Source organism: Buceros rhinoceros, unplaced genomic scaffold (genome assembly GCF_000710305.1).
Source record: "Buceros rhinoceros silvestris isolate BGI_N320 unplaced genomic scaffold, ASM71030v1 scaffold6827, whole genome shotgun sequence".
Lineage (NCBI taxonomy): Eukaryota > Metazoa > Chordata > Aves > Bucerotiformes > Bucerotidae > Buceros > Buceros rhinoceros.
Window position 1 is genome coordinate 30,102 of NW_010421509.1, and position 13,628 is coordinate 43,729.

The 13,628-nt window shown below is 46.3% G+C and overlaps 2 protein-coding genes across 2 annotated transcripts in view; one reads left to right on the plus strand and one right to left on the minus strand.

Annotated features, from left to right (window-relative positions):
* NUP153 (nucleoporin 153kDa) overlaps positions 1-7,953 on the plus strand; it is a gene marked incomplete at its 5' end in the record, with an annotated part of 24,697 nt that extends 16,744 nt beyond the window's left edge. Inside the window, 7 exons of the mRNA XM_010139685.1 lie at positions 22-370; positions 1,897-2,091; positions 2,335-3,177; positions 4,873-5,241; positions 5,987-6,259; positions 7,256-7,415; positions 7,869-7,953. Of these exons, the coding sequence (XP_010137987.1) occupies positions 22-370; positions 1,897-2,091; positions 2,335-3,177; positions 4,873-5,241; positions 5,987-6,259; positions 7,256-7,415; positions 7,869-7,953 (2,274 nt within the window). The remainder of the gene's footprint in view (positions 1-21; positions 371-1,896; positions 2,092-2,334; positions 3,178-4,872; positions 5,242-5,986; positions 6,260-7,255; positions 7,416-7,868) is intronic.
* Positions 7,954-10,727: 2,774 nt separating this feature from the next.
* Positions 10,728-12,616, minus strand: FAM8A1 (family with sequence similarity 8, member A1; the record flags this gene model as incomplete). Its single annotated transcript, XM_010139687.1, has 4 exons — positions 10,728-11,045; positions 11,355-11,494; positions 11,716-11,839; positions 12,496-12,616. Coding segments are annotated over 4 exons (530 nt in total), but the record flags the coding sequence as incomplete, so codon positions are not given.
* Positions 12,617-13,628: the final 1,012 nt, after the last annotated feature.

Here is a 13,628-nt window from a genome sequence, read left to right on the forward strand (position 1 = left end):
AGCCAGTGTGTCACCTCTAAGGCAGCCGTCCCCGCAGCGGGGACGTTGAGCTTGGAAGACAAATTTAAACCATCACCCAACGCATGGGATTGTGATACCTGTCTGGTCCAGAACAAACCGGAAGCTACAAAATGTATAGCCTGTGAGACACCAAAGCCTGGAACAGGAGTCATGCCCGCTCTGACATTACCAGCGGTCACAGACAACTCGGTGGCAGTGACGTCCTCCTCCAGCAGCACTGACACAACAGTCACTCTGGGGTTTGGAGACAAATTTAAGAAGCCAAAAGGCTCTTGGGACTGTGCAGTGTGCCTTGTGTCGAATAAGGCAGAAGACAGCAAATGTGTAGCTTGTCAGTCTCAAAAACCAGGTGTGTTCTTCTCTCTTGTTTCAACCTCAGCTTCTGTGGGTTCTTTACAGAATAAAAGAAGTGGCATATAAAAAATATTTCCAGTAGCACGGCTGTAAGCGGGGCAGGGCGGGTTGTGCCTGTCCGCAGGAACGGTTACAGGCACTCCTGAGGTCTCAGCCCGGATTCTAGCCTGTCGTGTGAATTGAACTGATTGTGAAGGGCATTAGTGCAGGCGGAATCGAAGCAGACGTACCCTGCTTTGCAGCTGGGGAGGAAAGGTGACTCAGCTGGATGTCTTAATTAACTCAGAACCAATTTACTCGTTTTTGTTGGGGAAAAATGTGAACCCCACAGAAAGAGTTAAAGATTACTGGGTTTTGTCCCCTCTTTTAAAACAGAAGTAGAAACAATATTTACGGAATGTGGCTAAAAATGTCTCCATTCAGCATTAGTGGGTAATTGAGCGGAGGTGTGAAGCCAGATGACAGTGTAGTCTTTAAGGAGTCATCCCAGCTGAAACCAAAGGGCATGTTCAGCTATGCTTGTGAAAGCCAGTGGTGGCCTCCTGAACATGGGTGACTTGTTCTGGAAGCTCATGGTCCTTCCAGACCGTGGGGAGGTGGATTCCTGCTTCAGCGCAGCACTGGGCGGTTTCCCGTTGTATGTGACTGTAATTGCTTTTGAGTGTGGTGAGCTTATTGTTTTTAAAGGACAAATAATTATTTCAGTGTTAACTTCCATTGGCTCTCAACATGGTTTAATACATTATTCTGTCAAAGAAAACCTTTGCAAATATATCCGGGGTGTGGGGGGGACATAATAAGCTGGACTAGATTGTGCTTTTGTAATCACCCTGTGCAGTAGGAGTGAAATTTCTCCAGAAATTTTCTATTGGGTTGCAGCATTATGTGATGTCTCTTCCTTTACATGGGAGAAAAATCAGAAGGCAAGTGTCTCTCAGGCCTCTCTATGGAGGTTTCTGCCGCTGTCGAGGACAGTGTCTCTTGTGTGGTGAACACAGAATTGTGGGTTTGGGGGATTTGAGTTCCCCTCTGTTTTGTTTTGGTTTTTTTTGTCACAATGTAGTTTTGAACATGTCTGTCTCTGAGATCTGGTGATGAATCATCCTGGTGAATTCTCAGCCTCACGTCAGTTGACAGTGATTGTTAACTTGAGTGGTGCTGACTTCAACTGCGGGTTACTCGTGTCACCAGAAATTCTTTTAGTGGATCCAGTTGAGTACAGTACCTTTAATTTACAGCTGAACTAGACTGTTGCTGTATGGTATGACCTGCAGTTGCTCTTCAAATGTCATAGGTTCAATCTGTGCTTAAAATGATGCGTAGATCAGAAGGAGGAATCCAGGTGTTACTGTTGTTTACATTCTCATATTGAGTTTGACCAAAATTAACCTGTAGTTGGATGGTATTTTACTGTTCTGCTTGTCTGCTCTGTAATTGAGTGAGCATTTAAGAGTTTCTTTAAAAGTTCATATTCGCTTTATCCTTCATGCAGGACAATTAACTCTCTTGCTTATTTCTTAGGGAGTTCAGTGCCTGTGACCAGTAGCAGTGTTCCCGCATTTTCTGCTTCTTCTGGAGGATTTCTGGATTTAGACAAATTCAAGAAGCCCGAGGGAAGCTGGGATTGTGAGGTCTGCTTGGTCCAAAACAAAGCAGAAGCCACAAAATGCATAGCCTGTGAAAGTGCAAAGCCAGGCACCAAAGCGGAGCTCAAAGGTAATAATCAATGAGAAAAACAAGTGGGTACTTCGTGCAATTCTTTCTTTGGTTTTAAGTACATTTATTTTTCTGTTGAGGTATGGCAAAATTGTTCATCTTTCCTCTAGGAGCATGTATTTATTTTATTTTGCAAACCATTTTGCCTCTGGGAAGTTAGGACTAGAATGGCAGCCCTCTAGCTAAAGCCGAGCTGTATTACATCCTGTATCGCACACTTAACGCTGTTACTTATTTCTGCAGGCTTTGGTACTGCTACTGTGTCCACAAACGCCGCCTTGCCCTCCTTTACATTCAGCATCCCGTCGTCCTCCTCAGAATCGTCTCGTACATTGGGTAATGTGGGAGATTTTAAATTTGGAGAACAAGGGAGCTTCAAGTTCAGCATTGCGTCCGAATCTGCATCCTCCAGCACTGTGACAGGGGGGTTTAAGTTTCCTGCTGTTTCAGGGGACATCAAATTTGGAGTTTCTTCCTCAGACTCTAAATCTGAAGACAGTAAAAAAGAAGGTAAAAGTAACAGTTTTACCTTTGGACTTCCATCTACCGGCAGTCAGACACCCTCGACATTTCAGTTTGTGACAGCGAGCCTGGGACAGCAGGAAAAGAAAGAGGAGCCAGGTTTGGGAGGCTTTGCTTTCGGCACGAGTGCTACTTCTTCCATAGCCACCAACGAGAACAAAACCGGAGCGAGCGGCTTCACCTTTGGAACTGTGGCAGAAAAGCAGGGAGCATCACCTGCCCTTGCGTTTAAGAAACCAGACGAGAAAAAGGATGAAACTCTTACAACAAAGGGAGGATTCACTTTTGGCAGCGCAGAGCCTGCCCCTGCCTCACAGTTTGTTTTGGGAAGGACAGAAGAGAAACAGGACTCTGTGACTTCTGCTGCTCCATTAGTGTTTGGAAATAAAGCTGACAACGAAGAGTTAAAGGCACCACCTCTCTTCTCAGCCGGGACAGCTGAGCATACCAAAGAGGAGAGCACAGCCAAACCCATGTTCAATTTCAGTTTCGCTAAGCCTCCGGAGAAGGAAAGCGAGCAGGCAAAGCCGTCTTTCACATTCGCGGCACAAACCAGTACTTCAGGTAAATGCAACATCTTTTGTCTTTGCTTGTCTGCTCCTGTCCATCACATAACACCCCTGAAAGCCATGCTGGACAATACCTGTGGGATTTGATGCATTCGTACATTAGAGCATTAGAAAAGGTGTAATTACTACCCGCAGCCTGTCTTAGTTCTGGTTGTTGGTGTGTAGACAGTATGTAGCAAATCCTTTTGAGATTTCAGTGAGGTTTAAGACTAGGTTCAGTCAAACAAATCGCCACACGTTAAGGAACCTGTCCTGCTTCTTGTGTGAGCACCGAAGTTCTATTGTCTCAGCGGCAGCAGCACGGATGGTGATAAAATCCGTAGCACGGGGCAGTGTAGAGGCTGTTTTCCACAGTGAAAGGGGACGAGAGATGGGATCTCTTAGTCCCGCGTGCTTGCAGCTATGCTGCAGGGTCTCCTGCTGTTTCTCTGCTGCTGCAAAGGTATAAAAACGGCTTCGTGGGTGTTGCACAGTTTCGTATTCCTTTAATGTGTTTCAAGTCTGCAGTGGAGGATTGAGGTTCTTCAGTGGTGATCACTGCCTGGAAGAATTGTGGTTGTTGAATTCCATTTGTGTGACTTAGCAACTGTGCTTTAGAGACCAGAATGAGTTTGTAATGTCTGAAAAGAGCATCGGTAAGTAACTGGGAATAAAAGCAGTACGCAGGGCTATATGGTGTTCATCGCAGTGTTCCTAGGTTGGACTGCTACTGAACAGACAGGTTTTTGGAGGATTGCGGGCTCTGAAAGAGAGGGATGGTGGGTGGGTGAGTGGGGGGTTTGAAGTTGCGGTTGAGTTCTGCTGGGTTGCTTTTTTTGTTTGGTTGTGGTTTTGGTTTTTTTACCTGCCAGGTAAAGTTCTGGCGCTTGGTTTAGTCATGGAAGTTTGACAAAGCACCTTGTGCAGGATGGAAATTTTAGCAAGTGTTCTGAAGAATGGCGTGGCCCTTAAAAATGGTGTAGATATAACTGCTGGGGAAAAAAGAGAGTGGGAAATTGAAAGCGAGGTCACCACTTAGTTACAAGAATCAGAGCAGCAGCTTAGGGAAAGCTGAGGAGTGAGTGACTGCCTTTAGAAGACTGCTCTCTCCTCAGCACGTCGAACAGCACTCACTACTTCAGATAGCAGTGGGCTGGATGGAGGGCTGTTCTCGCTTGCTCCTAAGAGCAGGTCTTGCTGGTGCCTGGCTTACAGCGAACTTCCAACTTGGACGGGTCAGGCTGGAGCATCGTGAGCTTTGCCTGACCTAAAGGCACAGGGCTGTCTTTCTGCACGAGTGAAAGCTCCTGCTTTCCACGAGTGGAAGCTACGAGTGAAACAGCATCAGTGGTTCTCAATACTCATCTGCGCAAAGCAATTAAACTGTTCCAGTGACTTCCAAGAACATCTGAAGTGTACTGCTGGAAATGTTCAGAAGTACGGGCGAGTGCTGGTTCAGGTAGTGACAGCCGGTGCTTAGTGTTTGTAACCAGGGAAGCCCGGACTGCGGTGGTGCCCTTGTTCTTTACCATCCTTCCATTCCTTTCCTTCTGGATGGCAGTGATCAAATCTGCACGTGAAGTCTGGATCGTGGGAGAGTAGTTGAGGTGTCGTTCTGGACTGCTCCTCATCTGGTGATTGAAACAGGAGCCTGTTTGCTGGACGTTGTCCGGCATTTCTACGGTGGTTTATGTACTCTTCTTGTTTCTAGATCAAGGAGCAGCAAAGCCATCCTTCAGCTTCCTGAGCTCAAGTTCCTCCAGCGCAGTCGTACCCGCCACTTCAGCCAACAGCAGCAGCGTGTTTGGCAGCGCCATCTCTGCCTCCAATCCTCAGCCCGTTGCCGCTCCCTTTGTGTTCGGACAACCCAGCAACACTGTGAGCAGCTCCGTTTTCGGCAATTCTGCAGAATCTGCAGCACCTCCGTCATTTGGCTTCTCTACAGAAAACAAACCAGCAACCACATCTTCTAGCATCAGCCCGGCTCTCTCTTCGTTTCTCTTCGGTTCTGGTGCCAGCAGTACCAACGCAGCAAATCCAGGCTTTACCTTTGGAGCCACAACCACATCGAGTTCAACAGGTACATTTTAAATAGATGCTGTTCTCATTTTTGCTCTTCTCCTGTTTTTTTTTCTCTTCCGTACCTAAAACTCTTAACTGTTATTTACATGTCAGTCGTATGACAGCAATATGACACAAGACTAAATCCACCAAATCACCTGTATTCCTGCTAGCCCGGAGTGTATTGGAAGTGATGGAACCCGTGAGGAAGAGAGTTCGTGTAGCTGATCTCATTGCTTAACCTTTCTTGTGTATCAGAACCAAGAGAGAAAACAGTCCAAAATTTTAACAGCCAGCAGACGAATTTAACCTGCTTTATAAGTAGCTCCCGGTGTCATTTCGTTAGTGGGCGATGCTCTGTTTCAAACACAAAGGTTCCTCTTCTCCAGATCCTATTAAAGCAGGGGCTGGCTTTGGCATGTTTGAAAAATACAGTTTGAATGAATGTTCTCTGGGGCGGTACAGACAGCTCTTAGGAAATACAAGTGCCGTTGGTGGGAATCTGTTGCTAGAACTTGGAAGTTAACACGGAAATCCGAGTGCGTTTGAGATACCCTCTTGCCTGACTCTGGCAAACGCGGCGTTTCTCGTGCTCTTCGCAGAGGTGCAGTTCCTGTTGTGCATTTGTTCTATACGCTCACACGATTTGTAGGAAATTGAGATGACTGTTCAGGCCTGGGAAACGCGGGGTTTTAGAGCCTTTGTTTCTAGATTCATTCTGTGGAGGTAAGATCCATACTGATGTTTCTCTTCTATTCCCCGAGGGTCGTCCTCTTCCTTTCTGTTTGGCTCTGGGCCCCCAGCGCCTGCTCCCAGCCTGGCGTTTGGCGAAGCGCTGGTGGCTGGCTGGCGCCAGAACCAGGGCTCCAGCCAGCCGAGCGCTCCAAGTTTCGGATCGCTGTCAACAACGATGTTACCGGCTGGTGCTCAGCCTGCTCCTCCCGCCTTCGGCTCGGTGACCAGCAGTACCCAGCTCTCGGTGTTCGGACAGCAAGCAACCCCCCAGCCAGGGTTTGGCTCCGGTACCTCCAGCGCTGGTGAGTGCCGACCCTCCTCTTCCCTTTTGGTCTCAGAGATTACTTTTCACTCGGTTTTTCATGAGGCGCACCTTAAATTGTACAGAGAAAGAAGACCTCTGCCTTGCTCGCATAATTCAGCGTAAGAATCGCCCTCTGTAGAAGTAACGGCTAGAGTTAAGGCGTTTGTGCCTCATTCCTGACCGTGGAGGCTCTGCCCGCTGCACCACAAACCCTCTTCACAAGAGACTTCGCAGACTGCTGGTGGCAACCCCAGCACTCCACAGTGGGGTTTATTTTCTTGAGAAATCTCGTCATTAAAAGGAAGTGTTGAAAACCATGGAGTATTCACTGCAAAGATGGTACAAACCAGAATGGCTGCAGCACTGCGAAGTGAACTGGTTTTGGCATTTGTCAGAGTAGTTCTTAGTTTTCTGACTTTGTTAACAGGCTTTGGCAATTTATTTGGATTGGGGGCTTTGTTGTGTAAGAATACGGTCAGAATTTTAAGTAAGATTTTATTTATTTCAAGTTCTTTTTACTAAGGAAGTATAAAATACTGTGGTAGGAAGGGTAGGAATGTACTCTGTCTGAGACGAGGTGCTATCTTAGCACGGGAACTGAAAGGGGAGTCCCCAGACCAGCTGCATCAACACAGGAAAGTGCACGTACATACGAACCTACATGATTCAGTACTGTAATTCTGGCCTTTGATAAACTTTGGTACGCACAGGTAGACGCTTAAGGGTGGCACCCAAGTGAGCAAACGATAGGTGATCAGTGTGCCGGCGCTTTACAGTTCTCTAGTCAAGTGAATGAGTTCTTTGGACCGTTCCTGGCATAATCCTGTAGGAATCCAGCACTTCTGGTGCACCCCCCTCCACCAACTTTGACATCTTGAGTGACCTGTAAAAAACATTCATTAAAGAATCTGGGAAGAATGTGAGGATTTTGCTGGAAAGGGTGAACTCAAATTTCAACTTTTTTCCTCCCTTCTGCTTCCACCCGTGTCCCCAGGTTCTGTGTTCCAGTTTGGAAGTAATAGTTCTAATTTCACCTTCCCAAATAACCCAGGAGTATTTACTTTCGGTGCAAATCCTCCCGCGCCAGCAGCACCGGCACAGCCGTCCGGCTCTTCGGGATTTGCCTTCAGCCAGCCTCCAGCATTTACAGTGGGGTAAGAGACCGTATCAGAATTCCCCCTGACCTTTGGGCACCATCAGTGGATGGTGTTCAGCCTCTGCTCTGTCACATCGTGAGGTGTTCGGACGAGCCGTGAGGTTTGACACCAAGCTGGCCGTCCTAGCTGGGCAGGCTCGTGCCAGGCAACTAAGGGATGGTGTCTGTCGAGGAGCCCAGCTCTCAGGGGTGTCACACACCAACCTACGGGCGCTTTTGTTCTCGGAAGGTAAAATCCATACCTAGCTGTTACACTGCTACTTACCTTCTGAATAAGAGAGACTTAATGGGTTTTGGCTTTGGTTTCTCTCTTCCTCCTGTGCATCCTGTGCCAGCTGTTGCCAGCTGCTAGACGAGGCTGTCGGAGTTGTTCTGGAGTACCTGCCCAGTGCTGCCACTGCATTTTCACCTACACTGTCCTAAACTCTGAACTACTCATTTCTTTTGATAGGACTAATGGGAAAAACGTTTTCTCTGCCTCTGGATCTTCAGTTTCTGGTCGGAAGATAAAGACTGCTGTTAGACGTAGGAAATAATGGCCCCATTGGCAAAGCACCTCTGGAAGCAGCTACTCCCCTGCATTGTTCAGTTGTTGGCTCGTACCTCATGTTGGGTTAGCTGAAGTCAGATCTGCCTAACGGAATAGAAAACTGCTGCCCTGCCCTGCCCTGCCCTCTCCCCAGTTAGTTCTCTTTTGGTAACGAATAGATTGGCAACAGGGCCGTTCTCAAGCAAAACTCTCTTAGCCTCCAGCAAGTTCCTCCTTCCACTGACGTGGCGTGGTCCGGCTGTAGCCCTGCGTAGAGCCTGCCCGGCGAATGGCTTGTCCGATACCTCCTCATCTGCATCGCTCTGTGCGCTCACCCGCGCTTGCCGGCGCCTTGGAACGGTAGCGAGATCGGCGAGGGATGCTGGGTAGAGTAGAGAATGTCGGTGACGAATGATGCCTCTGCTGAGTTTGTGCTGGTGTATGTGTGAAGTGAGTGAGTTTGGGTGTATCGTGCACTAAAATTTTCTGATAGAGGAAGATTGATTCAAGGATGATCCATGCTAAGGACTTGTTAGATCTGTAGTTCTTCATTTAATAATTCGATGCTATTTCTATACTTTCATTCTGACAGCCCTTTGTCACCTGTCTCGCCTTTGTTATTTTATTATGGAACATGTGTAAATACAATTTTGTTTCTCTATGTACTTTTTTGGCATAACAAATCTGTGAAATTGAAATTTTAATTTTGTGTGTTACGGCCATTTTTGGTTAGTATTGTCTCAGATTTTATGTAAATCCCATTATTCAAAGTTGCCTAAATCCATTTAGAAAATCTTTACAATTGGGAATTCTTAAAGGAAGTTTATTGGCTTTTCTGATCCATTTTTGTTTGGACCAAAAACCAGTATTGTACAAAGTATTAAGTATATATTTTTCTATTTACTGAAATGGACTGTGGTGACTTTGGATAATAAGGAAAAGTTTAATATTAAAGCCATGTTTATTACAGTATAATTAACATGTTAAACCATGGGATAAATGCCATCAATAAAAACAATGGAATACTGTCTGGCAGTTTTACCTCTCCGTCAGGGCACCTGGAACCGTACGAGATGTCACATGTGGTCCCTAACCTCTGATTTTTGGCACTGATTTTAGAGGATCTTAAATCAGTTCAGGGTTCCTTGTTCGGAAGGGTTTTTACTCTAGACATGAGCTTGGGGGCAGATGCAGCACAACCAGCTTCTGCTTTCGTGGGAGCTTTACCTGGGTACAGCTCCAGTCACGTTCCGTGCACAGACACTGCACTTTAAAGCCACGCAGGGAATGTGCGTGTGTTGCTTTTCTCTTCCCCAGCCCCTGGAATCTTGAATCGTAGTTTCTAGGTCACTGCTGCGTGGTCCAGCACCCCCCAGAGGCGCTTTCTTCAGGCCTGCTTACTACTGTTTTCCTTGCAGAGAAGCACCGCAGCAACGTTGCTCTAATGCTAATGGACTGTTTAGGACACCAAAGTCTTTTTCTTAGTCAATAAATTATTAGTGTAAACAATAGTAACCCTCAAGACAGTGAGGTGTTTTGATACCGATGCACTTTGATTATGCAGGGACTTCAAGATCAGTTTTCTAGACAAGACAATTCTTTTTTTTCTTTTTGATTCTCTGAAGTAAAAGGTCATGCCCTAAGGAGGCAAAGATGCCACACTAAACCACTGGGACAGCACCACTCCCCTTCAGCAGCGGATCTGGTCCTGACACATCCTGACACAAATCGACGGTGTTTGCACACAGACCACCACTGCTTGTCAGCTGCGGTATTGCAGGCTGTTTCACAGGAGGACAAGAGAGAGAACTGAGGTCTCAAACATTTGTACTGTCACCCAAACCACTGTCCAAAACGGAAGCCAGGGCAAGAACTTCAGCTGCTGATGGGCACACCACACTCTAATTCTAATAAAACCTGTTAAAGGTTTTATTGTTGCTTAGATTCCTTTCCCGAGATAGAGGTTATATGAGAATAAACAAGTTACCAGAGCTGTGCACTCATGCAAAATATCAGGCTTCTTTATTCAGTGTTTAAATTATTCTGAGTACACAAACAATTAGCCAGAACTCTGCAGTGGCAGTCACCAGTATCTGTACTTCCACGCTGCAGCTCACGGTCTTTGCCTGCTCCTGACACACAGGTCAGTTGTTTCGCTTGGTATCACACGCAGGAGACAGACAGACGAGCGCTTCCACTCCAGATAGAGCAGAGAAGTTCCCTTCCGTCGGCGTGAGCTGTGCTGGTCACAGCTCCCCCAGGGGTCACAGGCAGTGTAACCAACCCTCCCCAGAGAACAGGCTGCTGCTCTTCCACCTCTTTATTAGCAGGACATGTGAAGTAAGTGACAATGCTTGAGACAATCATGCAAAAAACTTCTCACGTTGGTTTGCTGATAAAATACCTGAAGTGGTGAGAGAATATGTTCTCGGAAGCAGTAATAAGGGACATGATAAACACTGCTCATCTCTCCTGCACACACGGCGATTTTGATCTGCCTCACTAATACTGCAGTTCTCAGAGTTCATCACAGGGCTCAGGCAACTGTGCAGAAAAAACAACGGGATTTTCTAGTTACCTGCCAACATCCAAAGCTGCAGGAGCGACGTTTCTTTTAAGGTGGGGTATTTCTAGGTATCTCTTTCCCCGGCCTGATGAACTGCACCGCTCCTTTCTGTGGCTCATCCAGCCGCTCGCTTTCTCAGCCAGCAGAGGTTAATTCTTCCGGAAATGAAAAGTGGTGTTTCTCCCAAACTTCTCTGGCATTTATAAACACTCCAATACTTTGAAGGTAGCTGCTGGCATCACAGCAGAGCAAACAGCTTGTGCAGCAGTTCCATTTCATTTGAGCAAAAGATTATCAGACACCTTGATTTCAGTTTTGGGGTGGGTCTTTATTCACTGGGGGTGGGACAGGATGTCCAAAACCAGTCTGGAAATCTCATCTTGCGGTATCATCTGACTCCGTTTCTTCTTACCACAATAGTCCCTGCTACGATATCGTAGGCTGTTCTGTTATGCTGGAAGAACAGCAGTGTAATGAAAGCAGGAAAAAATGAAGCAATAGAAAAATTCTTGATCAAAGCTCGAATTGTGGACCTGAAATGAGAATAAAAGTCAGTTTATGTTATTCATATTATTTATATTATTCAAGTTCAGGGCCTCAGTTTTGCGCAGCACAAAAATCAGTCTCCAGAGTTCAGAGATTATTTTACCACCAACCTAAAAACAGTCGCATGATCAAACAGTTGCTATTTTATTCTTCGGTCACAGAATCTAACAAGAGCTCTTGGAATCTAATGATTGCAAAGGCCACTAAGAAAGAAATCACGTTATTTCCTTCCGAATCCCACACTTCCCACAGCCGAAGGAACCTGAAAGCAGTGGGCTGGAGCTAAGAGCACTCACGTTGTCATACTGACGTTAGAGGACGGAATGACTAACACACGGCTGGGTGCAACGAGCACGGATGTGTCACAGGTCACAACTCGCAGCCCGAGCAAGAACTTCCCTGGGGTTGCTCCGCCTGCTCCCCAAATACAGATGATCTGTAAAAGAAGAGTGATGTCAGTTCTGCACAACACCACGTTCTGGACTGGTCGAGCACACCTGGTGTTCCTCAAAACTATGCAAATGTCCTAAGATTCAATGTCATCAACGTGCTGTTCAGAGGATTTATTTTATAGGCCAATGCGATGGAAATGTTTTAAACATTTCCTCAGTAACTGACAACTATTAATTCTAGAAGTGAACGTGCATGAGGAGTTACCTCATAGAAGCAGACTAATAACCTGTAGATGAGAGCTACTATCATCATCTTCTGCAAGTCTTCCATGGACGTATCTTCATCGATTTCTTCGATGATGTAATGCATGGCAAACTTAGAGATGTCCCTGCACAAAATAAGGCGGACTTTAAAACCATCCTCCTCCCCATACCAAGGTTACCCCTTTAATTCTAGAATTTGCTCCTTCAGTTCTGGTATTAGCAGAACAAAAGCTCCTTGGCTTCTGTGACACCAAGCAAGCCATCAACATTCTGAGCTGTAGGTTTCCTTCCGAGGTGCTGCCCAGTTTGTTTTGGCAATTGTGTATGGTGGGACTTCCCCACCGGTTCCGCAGTCTCACCTGACCCCTGCAACGGCCACCCCTGCAACGGCCACGAGTTTAGGCGTTTAGCATCAGTCTAGGGTTGGTCAACATTTGGAAGAGAAAACCTGGATTCCGAAACATGTTCGTACACTAATGGAGTTACTGACTATACCAAGCTCTCATCGCCTCATCGGACAGAAACATCCGATTACACCAACCCAAAGCAGAGGAACTACACGAGCTGCAGAGTAAGGTATCTCCAGTTAAAGCAGCGCAGAAAAAAGAAACAGTCTTTGAAGTAAATTCCTGCATCCAGCTATCAAAATGTGAAATGAAGAATCTTTTGGTCCAGTGCATAGTTGAGACACACGATGCTTCATCGTACTTTGGAAGAAACCCAACGTATGCCCAGAAAGCTGTAAGCTTTAGATAACAAAGCTTTCAGTTGTTCCACTTACTTGATTCCACTGAGGTGCATAATACTGAAGATGATGGTCGCCTTTATAAAGAACAGAATAAAAAAATCCACCATCTCTGCTACGAATCGGTGCGCCAGCGAAGGGATAACGAACTCCCGCCCTGCAACAGAAACGGTTCACGTGAGCCAGGTTTTACTGGGCTGACGGAGTTAACGAGATTATCTAAAGAACGCTGCGCTGCCAGAGCATAAACAAGATCTCGATCACAGCTCCTATCTTCATCGAGAAAACGTCTAAAAGTGTGTGAATAAAAAATCATCTGAGCTGTTCAAATTGAGTTATAAGAACCTTCTTAAATCAAACTCTTTCAGAACTCGGAGTCCCCTCACTATCAGGGTTGCAGGCAAAATCCCACCCCGCTCAAGAACTGAAGTCCACTGATGGTGCATCAACTGCATTGGGAACAACCTCACAGAAGAGAGGTCAGTAAATCTGACAGCTGAGGTAAAAGAAAAATTAGATCTTAGATCTACCACAGCCCTTGTATTGCTCAGCAGCTTCCATACGCACCAAGGACCAGCTCTCAAAGCACAACACAGCCTATTGTCTGCAGTCAGCCCCAGAAGCAGGAGCAGAGGAAAATATTAGTCATACTTGACAGAAACATTCCTAGAGACTACTCATTACAGCGAGTAACGCAGCGCGCTGCCCTGCCGTGAGCCAGGAAACGTAACACATTGCTCCAATTTAATTGGCTGATGGGGGCAATTTTTAAATCTTTTTAATTTGCAAATGGGGGCAAAGTAAGTAGTCACAGTTAAGCTTCTGTGGCTAATGTTTGCTCAGATGATTAAAGCACAGAAAATATTAAAGAGCACCTTCAAAACTTCCCAAGGAATACCTGCAAAATGGTTTCACTGGGACCTATCTACCCCTCGATTTCCCAAAGGCCAAACTAAGTGGGGCTAAGAAAATAAGAATTCACAAGATGCTCCACTCCATGGTATCAAGAAACCTTGTCAGCCCTTGGACTGGCAGATTCCCATCGCGGCGATGCGAGATGCTCCTCCCGGACTATTTAAAATCTGCAACATTCCCATAAAAGCTGTCACTTATTGCAGCTTACGTAAGCACCGCGGGCTGCGAACTGCAGCGGCTTGGGGGCGGATCCG